This window comes from Morone saxatilis, unplaced genomic scaffold, assembly GCF_004916995.1.
Source record: "Morone saxatilis isolate NCDOM2014 unplaced genomic scaffold, NCSU_SB_2.0 Contig5, whole genome shotgun sequence".
NCBI classification, from domain to species: Eukaryota; Metazoa; Chordata; class Actinopteri; family Moronidae; genus Morone; species Morone saxatilis.
In genome coordinates, this window is record NW_023340095.1 from 13,770,061 (window position 1) to 13,780,289 (window position 10,229).

General features: G+C 38.1%; 1 protein-coding gene across 1 annotated transcript in view; it reads left to right on the forward strand.

Moving 5' to 3' along the window:
• The first annotated feature begins 7,243 nt into the window (after positions 1–7,243).
• rapgef4 (Rap guanine nucleotide exchange factor (GEF) 4) overlaps positions 7,244–10,229 on the forward strand; it is a 36,159-nt gene continuing 33,173 nt past the window's right edge. Inside the window, exon 1 of the mRNA XM_035676111.1 lies at positions 7,244–7,439. Within this exon, the coding sequence (XP_035532004.1) occupies positions 7,372–7,439 (68 nt within the window). The 5' untranslated portion in view covers positions 7,244–7,371. The remainder of the gene's footprint in view (positions 7,440–10,229) is intronic.

The window sequence follows — 10,229 nt, forward strand, 5'->3', positions numbered from 1 at the left end:
TTTAAGAAACTTTCTCATTATTTTGAAATGCTAAGTCAAAGTTTTAAGAAACTTTCTCATTATTTTAAGAATATTGCAAAACTTTCTTATTATTTTGAAAAAAAATTATCATTTTATTGAGCTGTTAAGTCATAATATTGCAAAACTTTCTCATTATTTTGCTAAACTTTTTCATTATTTTGAGATGCTAAGTAAATATTTTAATAAAGTTTCTCACTATTATTTTTTTCCCCTGTCACATTGGCAGTAATGGGCTTCCATACAACAGCACACAGACACAAGGAGTTGTAGAAGAAAGGCGTGGGAAAGAGCTTAAGTACTAGAGCTCACCTAGACATCCGCATGGGCAAAGGTCCATACCAAGACTTCAAAAACAACTCACTTCAGGTTTACAGTATGGAAAAGGGCCTTTACTTACAACCTTTCCTGCTGTTAGGGGCTATATTATAGCATTAAAGGGACACTGCCAATTTGACACACAAAGTTTAGTTTACTTTTCAAAAGGAGTAGAAATCAGCAAAAAATATAATGTCTTTTTTGTCTCTGAAAAGTGTTGAAAGGAGTCCTGATCATCACAGTTTTCTTGGCATAGGCTTGAGATTTAAAACAGAAAACCTACATTTAAACTGGAAGTGCGTGGTTTTAAAGGAATGGACTTTTAGGAGTCTCATAAAAGATGCTATTGAGTTGCATTTTGGAATTCAGAAGTTTTGTAACTTTTATATCTTGGCCCTCGCTGCTTCATTTTTGACCGTTCTTTCGCTCTATTAAAAAAATCTGTCTTTGTGGAGCAATCCCATTTCTAAGCCTGAATTGCTGGAGTACCTCTTTGGGATACTTTGCTGAAACAACATTTTCTGTTGCTGTAACCCTACTTATACTATGTGTGGGAAGTAGACTTGGCTAAGGCTCGATAACCAGCTAGGCAGAGCAAGCAACTGTCACAATACCCCAGACTCCCCCAAAGCCCCAAGTCAGTGGGTTTTGCTTGTCTGATTAATAGGCCCTTTTCACAGAGGGCATTTTCACATGTCAGACTCGTAGTAGGGAAAGCACTTTTGTAAGTAATATAATTAATGATGGATGAACTTCATTCAGCTGCTTCAATCTTGTTTTTTTAGGGTGTTTGTATTGTGCATGTTAGCCAACTGTCACATTGTGAGCCATTGTAATGTTACTAGTGACACCTGTACTGTAGAAAAATGTCTGCTGTGAGATTTCCAATTTGAGCTGGGCAGGTCTTCTGTTATTTTCTGGAAGCTCCCCCTCCTGTGAAATCTAGTGAATGCCGTTGTTAGTTTATATTATGTTTATATTTCTATTAAGTTATAAAATATCTGCAAGTACCAGCGTATTGATTAGTCTCTGGGCACATGATGACACTGCCACATAGTCTATCTTCTGTTTGCACTGTAGCTTATGGGAACACAATGCCCGGACTGGTAGATTTGGCCATGACTTGAAACACCGGGGCAGGAACTGGTGATAGGGTGATTATGAGACTCCATGTTTCAGGGAGTGGATCCCTTTTTAAGGCTCCAATGAAACAACTTGGGACCCCTCATAGATTACTGCCTTAGTGTGGATGTATAGTGACTAGTTCTGTCCTGAGCCTTATTACTATTATCTCACTGGATCAGGGCTGCTCCTAAGGTCCCATGGTCTTAAGTTTACATCTCTCTATGTCACTCCTTGTCAGGTTATCCAGATCTCCAAGTATCCCTCGGTCCCAGTAAGGTTTAACCAACAACAAGGCAAAGCAACTTTTAGGGATGGGACGACTTACGACGTTATGGCATATCGAGATAAAAACACTCAGATAAGTTCATCGCTGTGTATTTGCATTATCAGGTTGACTGTAAATTGGGATAAACAGAAGTATTCTCACATCAGAGTAAATTTTTGATGATTATCGTGATAATATCCGTATCGCAATTACTTTGTTCGGGAGAACCGTGACATGAAATATTCATATCATCCCAAGTTTATTCGTATGGCACATTTCATACACAAAGCATGTCAAAATGCTTTATATATCAATAAACAGGAAAAGCAGCATAAATTAAAGGATAAAAAACATTCTGATAAATAATAATAAATAATAATAATTAAAGATAAATAATCAAGTGCAGGGCAGACAATGATGAGTACTCAGTTCTAGGTCAAAGGCAGCGGAGTACATATAACATAATAGTAACTTAACAAGCTGAATCATCCTCACACTATGAATGCCTCATTAGAGTTTTTCCAGATTATGATGCGAGACTGAAGTCACAGCAGATGTGTCATGTTCCTTCATATATCATACAGTAGGTCTGGTTTATGCATTGGCGCTAAATTTGGCCTGAATTAAAGTAGGTCATCCACAGAAATCCTATATCCTGGCTGTGCAAAGTGTTTTGGGACTTTTTCTAATCTGATACTTTTAATTTCTGATTCATTACGCCGAAAATATCTGTTGAAGTGATTTCACAGAACACTGAAACATAATGCATTTCGGTTTTTTGCTTGCCAGTCATTATTAGAATCAGGTCCCCTCTCCAGAGAGCAACGCTGTGTAAGTTAACTCACAATAGGTATGCGCCTGCTTGATTCACAAAATAAAGACATGCTGTTTTCATTGAGATCGGCTGCAAAGATACTGAATGAAAGTGTAGTCAGATTTCCTCGGTGGCTGAGAACCTACGTTGCAAAAATATCGTCCGATCAAGTGCGAGAAGATATTCTTTGATCTCCACTTGTAGGAATATCAATATTTTTTTTACCTGATGGTGAATTTCCTGTACTTTTATTAACACATTTCAACATCAGATCAATAAAATATTTCATAGCTGACATACATTTCAGATTATATCTTCACATATTTTAAAAGTGTATATTGTGTTGGATCAAATCTTAATACATTATGAACATGCAGTCTTTTGTGACCATGTGTGAAATTAAACATGAGGAGAATTACGTAATTAATAGGGAAGTAATTATTGATAAATATGAACCAGACTGCAGCAACAGGCCTAAGCAGATGGTGATCTATTTAGAAGGCATTTTTATGAGCATGTGAGCATTTCAGTTGCCTAAAGTGTAATCCCATCTACATTTTTAATTGTACAAAACATGAAATATTGAACCCTCACCGCTTTTTCACATTTGTTTTCTTCCAAAGCAACTTATGAAAATAGTGCCTCATTTTGGGCTTCTCCAGCACATCAATTCAAAGTTGTAAATTAGTGTTTTAAAACATTCAGAGAAGTTGGAAAAGGTCCTGTTCTCAGGCATTTCCTCTGGAGTTTATCTGCCCTCACATTCCATTTGAGACACGGTTATCTGATTACAAGTTTTATATAGCTTTGTGTAACCACTCACCATAGTTTATGTAAGTGTCTGTTTGATACACTGTACATGTTGGCTCTCTAAGGTGTTATGTATTCATTTGTTTTATGTAAATCGGTTGACCTTTGTCTCTGGGTGGGGATGTGAGCTCTCAGACTGGGAGTGAAACATCTGAACAGTGTCAATTACGCAGCACACTGCTTTAAACATCATTTCCTTTGACTCTGGAATTTGCTCTTTGCTCTTATAAGCCAGACTCAAGTCTACAAAAACAAATCCTACATCTCAAAATGTTCAGCTGACAAGAAGAAACAAATGCAAGTTTGACCCGAACATTCAGTATTTTATAATTGCATGAGTTCATAAGAGTTCTACACACCAGCAGAAACAAATATCTTTCCAAACGATCAGCATCTGAAATTATGCTGCGTGTGCACATAAGGGCTGCATCTGTTCACCATTTCCAACTTGCTGGATCATCTCCGAGCAACTGCTGGTCTGAAGAGCCATATATACACAGTCAGTGGGCTTTCTCCCAGGGGTAACATGGCACGCCGCAGCCAAGCCAGTGGTCCCTATAGCAACCCCTCAAACAACATCGAATGAATAAGACAAACCAAATGGAAACAGGAGCAGGTGAAGAGCAGGTCAGAGTAGCCAGTGGAACCTTTGAGACAACGTCTCAGACTCAATCCAGCTGTGCTTAATAATAGAACAAAACTCTCTCTATATCTGGCATTTTTTCATTCTTGCTGAAAATTGTGTGATGTTTAAATATTGCCGCAGTCAGTGGGGTGCTTTTCAGGACACAAGTATTGTTTGCACATTTACTTGCAATGGATAAAAATATGAATTGCATCCAGAAATACATCTAAATATGTGTGTGTATTTAATGGTTTCTCTCCGAGAACTATAAGTTGCAGTGGTTTGTGACGCAGTAGCTTATGAGAAGTAATAACAAAGGTGTAGTGGCAAAGTACTGCAGTGCATATTGACATCTTCACGCATTGTTACATGCTGGTCTGTTGCTGCTGTGAGTTTGTGGTATGCAGCGTTACAGGAATGTTTTGTGTAGTGCATGCCCCAGCCTGAGCTCAGCCCCACAATTCATCCTAGCAAGAGAGGGGGAGACTGTGTGATGGGAAGAAAGAAAAGCTGCTGGTCAATTTAAGAAAAAGATGTGCACCTACAATCTGTGAGTCTGTTCAATGTGGTCTATGTAAATGCTAACAAACAAGATAATCTTAATTTAATGTCTAATAGTAAAAATAAAAAGCTAGCTACCTGTCAAAAACCTCAAAATTATTTTCAGATGCAGGAAGAAAATGTATAAAATGTGAGTCTCAAAAGTTTTCAGAATGAACTACAACACATTTTGTTGTGGACATTTAATGCTTAAGATTCCTACATATCTCAGTGTCAGACTGAAGCTTTGTGAAAGTCTCAAACAAATCTTTTAATTTAAAGTCAGAAAGATCACATTGACCACGTTCAGACCCTGATTGATCTTTTACATGGAGAATGTTGCCATCTTGTGGTCAATAGAAATACTGGTTTAGTAGAAGTAAGATTTAAAATTTTGGTCTTAAAAATTAGATAAACTTCAAAAACAGCGATAACTTGGACCCAAATCCACCTAAAAGAAAAGAAAGAAAGAAAGAAAGAAGTCATCATTTAGGTATTCAGGAAATGTTTGATCATTAGGTGTTAAAACCCTACAACTATATGTATAAAATGTAAAAATATAAATTGTTGGATGGACTTTACAAATTCTTGTGTGGTTTAAAAACATCTGCTTCTAAACCATCACAGACAACCATTTTATCATTCATTTACTTGATTTCTTTAAGACACAACTGACAATCCACAGTGAAACTAAAGCTATCAATAATGACACTAGACACAAAGATTTGTTTATATCAATAACATCCCTGTTACATTTTTTTATTAACAGGTAAGAGAGACACCAATGGATTTAATTTAGGGTCAAACTTTTCAATTGAACATGTGGCTGTAATTGTAATTGAAATTCATCAAAAATCAAACAAAAAAATAGTGATGGGCTTTTAAAAATCATCATCAAATATTGGTCAAAATTGGTCATCTTAGGTATTGTAGACAATCAGTAGTCCTAACAATTTGTGTTTTTGTTTTATTCTTTTGATTTGTGTTCAATCATGAAAAAGAGAGAGAAAAAACCTCAGTTTAAAGTTAAGAAAAAGGAAAAGTAACAATAGAAACCTACAGTTTTCTTCAGTTTCATCAGCACAGAAGGCATTGTGGAGCTGCACCACTGAGCCTTGTCTCTGCCTCGCAGTTTGTTGCCAAGCGACAAGCGAGACCAATGACCCTTTCATTATGTGGCCTCTTATTACAAAGCATCATTTTCTGAGGCCCATTATGGAAATGTTCCCACTTTGACAGTAGACAAGCCGTCAGTGCCTATACAAAGTACTGCAGGAGGAATTTGCAGTCAGTTATACAAGCAGCCATTTAATTCTGAATTTATGCATTGAGTTTTTCTTTCTTTTCTGGTGTCCCCGTATGAGCTATCACGTGAATGCTCATGATTATAATGTGGATGTCATTCTATAGGCTACCCATAAGGTCACCGCCGTGTCCTCTGTCTCCTATTTGCAACAGTATGTTAATCTCCTGCAGCAGAGAAGTCACGCAATGTGCTGACAGGCCACTTTATTCGAAGCATGTACCGATGTTCTCCACCTGCAGACAGCTGACGACTGCTGCTGTCTGCTGCCTCGTGGCCAATATCATACACATCAACCAGAATAATCTCACAGATTCTTCAAGTTTAGACTAAATCAACCTCCAGTCACGTTTTGAAGATCAGTGAGCTGTGGGCGGGAGTGAGATTGTTTTATGTGGTGACAAAGGCAGAGAAAAAGACATTAGTTGGTATGAGCAGCTACTCAGTGTGGGCTACATTTCACACCTTGAAGATAAACTGTTAAAATCATTGTTATTATTTTACAGCTTATGTTGTATTAGTTAACAAGCGAGACAATTTTACACCAAGGTGAGACATTCTAACTCACGAATAACATTTAATTCACACCACTATTCGACCATATTCCTAAAACAATTTGATAATACTTGTCTGTTTATTAGGTTAACATACGCTAAAACTAATTCAATCCAACACAACAGCCCTGCAATAAATTGTTGAATTGTATTGGGTTATACTAAAAGGTGTTTTTAATATTTAGTCTAGCTTTGCTGATATAAATAGGGTGGACAAAATATCACATACTCCCAGTTTATAGCTCAATATACTGTAGTTCAGCATCACCACAAACTACAGCCTCCAAAACAACCATGATGTTTAATAAACACCTCTCTGAAACATCACAACTCTACTGAACTGGTAGGATGTATTGTTGGGCTGTTGTATTAGACCTTGTTAGTTTGAGCTAGATTTACCTAACAGCGGGGAGTTGATTGTATTTGTTAAATTGCATTTTACTGGGAAAAATGTGAATAAAACGATCTCTATAGATAGTTGACACATTTCTATAGAAATGCCACTTTAAAACACACATGCAGGGGCGGATTTGGAGGTGTGGCATGAGGTGGCATTTTGGTGTCAAATTTAACATTAATTTATCCTGTAAGTGTTACAAACTGGTAATTGATTTAATGATTAGTTATGTCCACATTTCAGAGTGAGTGATTGGCTTAATGCTCCATATATTCCTGCCACCCCTTAAAGTCTTCATGCCACCCTGTTGTCATGTCTCTAAATCCGCCCCTGGTATCATGTGATGTTTAAATTGAACTTGAAATTTAACCCCCCCCCCCAGCTTTGCAAAGTATCATTACTTTTATTGGCTTCACAGTTATTACAGCTACATGTCCCCTCGGGTGTGTGTTGGCGTCGGTGCTGTCAGGTAGCCTGCAGCAGCAGCAGAAGCAGCAGCAGGGACAGTATCGATTGTCGGCAGTGGCTGAGTGAAGGCACATGAAGTGCTGGTCCAGCCCTCTCCACCACCGCAGCATCACCATCAGCAGCAGGATCTCAAGATGGTAGCAGCGCACACTTCTTCACATTCGTCGGAATCTGCCGAGTGGATTATTTGTCTGGATAAGAGGTAATCCATTTATATTATACGCAGTGAGCCAACACCAGCTCATTCTTAGGCCACCGTGCGAGCGATGGATATTTTAACACGATTTTAGGTCTTCCCAGCGGAGCTTGGGCGTTGTGTTACAGTGTCAGATTAAAACATTGATATCGTCTCCGTAGTTTTAATTTCCCAGGATATCCTTGAAAGCGCCATGTGCAAGGCTACTCTGCTTATATCCGGGCCAAATGATAATTGGGCAGTGAAATATATTGGAGCAAAGCTAAGAACAGTCTAGTTCAAAGTAACAAGGCTACTAACTTTGATCTGCTCTCACATGGTTCATTTGTAGCATTTAAGAGCGTTTGTTTTGCATATACACCCTCCAGCTGTTTCAGTTCCTGTCAATATTGTTAATATCTGAGACAAATGATGCTTCATACAAAAAAGTGCCCATGAGATCAATTTATTTTTTGACTGAAGTCTGCCCAAAATCCCCAGATCAATAGGTGAAACTACTCAGAATGAGAATCAGGTTTACTGCCAAGTAGCTTTTCATGTACAAGGAATTTTCCCTATGCGCATAACAATAAACTTAGGACAAGAAGAAATATAAATGAAGATGAAGGCAAGTACGCATGCACACCTGTCAGAGGAGGTGTTAAACCACCATGCAACTGCGAGGGACTGCTTTGAAAAGTGATTGAATGACTAGACCTGATTTTAATCTGTTAAGAGCAATAAAAACTGATTTACTGAGTTGATTTTCAGATATTTATGAATCATCATCATTCTGCGTCATCACTGACAGGTGCAGTGTTGCACAACTGTTTTGTCCATCACCCACAGCAAAGAGCTGCACTGTATGTGAGCCTGTTCATGTTATGCACATTAATTGATTATTCCACTGTGTGTGTGTGTGTGTGTGTGTGTGTGTGTGTGTGTGTGTTTTGATTTTACACTTACTCAACAAGTAGTGGAAAGTGAACAGAGTGCTCTAGGTGTTAGGGATGGTGGCGGAGATGTTGCACTCAGTAAAAGGACCACATACACAGGATGAGGAGGAAGAGAAAGAGAAGGCCTGAGACAAATAAAGGGTCCAAAGTGCATCAGCCATAAACAGCAAAGTGACGCAGTCTGCCAGACGTGTTTGCACAGTAATATCCTCTGGTTAGTCGTAGGAGCCACCTGTGTCGCTCAAATAAAATAGATCTTGTATGACTCACCCTGTCCAAAGCAAATACCTGGAGCATGTATGCTTCACCTTTTTGTTCTGTTGCTGATTTAGCAATGAAATGAAATTCAGGCGATATTTATGTTTCCATGTGTATCACTCCATCAGAAAACATATACTGTTGGGGGAAAAAAATGTGCCTGTTATAATGTTTTCTTCTTTCCTTCAATAAAGGGCTATTTTAAAACAACAACAAGCAGTTTAATTCAGACACCAAATGTATTATTTACATGCTAAATAGTTTTGGCCCCAAAAGAAGAAGAATTAAATGATGACAACTTCCATTTAGTCCCCACAGTGTTGTATGAAAGGGAAGAATACTGTAACCACCACCCTCCCAAATACTTTGATTTTCAATTTGTTTTCCCGTCCAGAAAAATTATTTTGGAATTATGTTTTTATTTTGGCCTTCTGGTGTCTACTCAGTGGTTAGACTGAATAAGTTTAAACTGATTTGTCCGTACATTGTTTGTTCAGGTGATATTCAATTAACAAATTTCAACAGTGCTAACTTTAGACTTTAGATTATTTTTATTTGGAGGTTTTAAGAATAGTTAATAGAATAGAGGTTTTTAGTTTTGGTAAAGCAGCACGCCTGTTAATTCCAGCCTGTTAGGCTAGTTATTGTGCACTTGGCACAAAACAAGAACCTATTCCTATTTGAATCTGCACAGATTTTGATGCCAATTTCTTTTACCAATAACTGGTGATTTCTTACACTCTTATTTACCTGTTGCTCAGAGGTATCTTTGTCCCTTTCTACCCTTTCAGTCACTAAGGTTGAACCATTGTATAGTGCTTTTCCATCTACAAAACATTACTTTTTTGCAACCTTCATGCAAAATAAAATCTATTTATAAAGAGGACTTTATACAACCTAAAAGCATGAAAGACCATTCTAATAGCCCTCTCAGCCATCAGACAAATATTCAAGAGGGGCACACAGCTCAAAGCACGGGGCAGCTTTCCTAATAATATCTAAATAAAAACACAAGGAGAAATCATGTAGGTGTAAATAAATGCAAGGACAGACATGTTTTACATCGACCAAAATGCATCCAAATGACAGAAAGGTGCATCCGCTTTCATAAAGTAAACCAGCCAGTCCCTCCGCTGTTACAAGGCAGCAAGAAAACATCTCTTCTTAATCCCAAACAGGCTCATGTCGTAGGTGTAGAGACTCATCTTCTCCTAAATCATCAATGGTGGTGTCAGTCTCAACAGCACCGTTAGCCAGCAGAATGTAGCATTAAGAAGAGGGCTACTAGCCGGTGACAGTGACTCATCATCAGCCCTTGGCCATGAACTTATTGCTGTTGAGCGGCTGTCAACCACTTCCTCAAATCAGTCACTGCAAATGGGATGAAAATATCCAGCCAGTTTAGCTAACTTAAAGGTCCAGTGTGTAGGATTTAGTTGCATCTAGTGGTGAAGTTGCAGATTTCAACTAACTGAAATATTAATAATATAATAAGTATTTGATGACCTAGGAATGAGAACGGGGGTGTGAAGTGTGTAGGAGAAATAAGGTTGGCCGTGAAAAACACAAAAGGCTCTATCTACAGTCACTGTTTGGTTTGTCC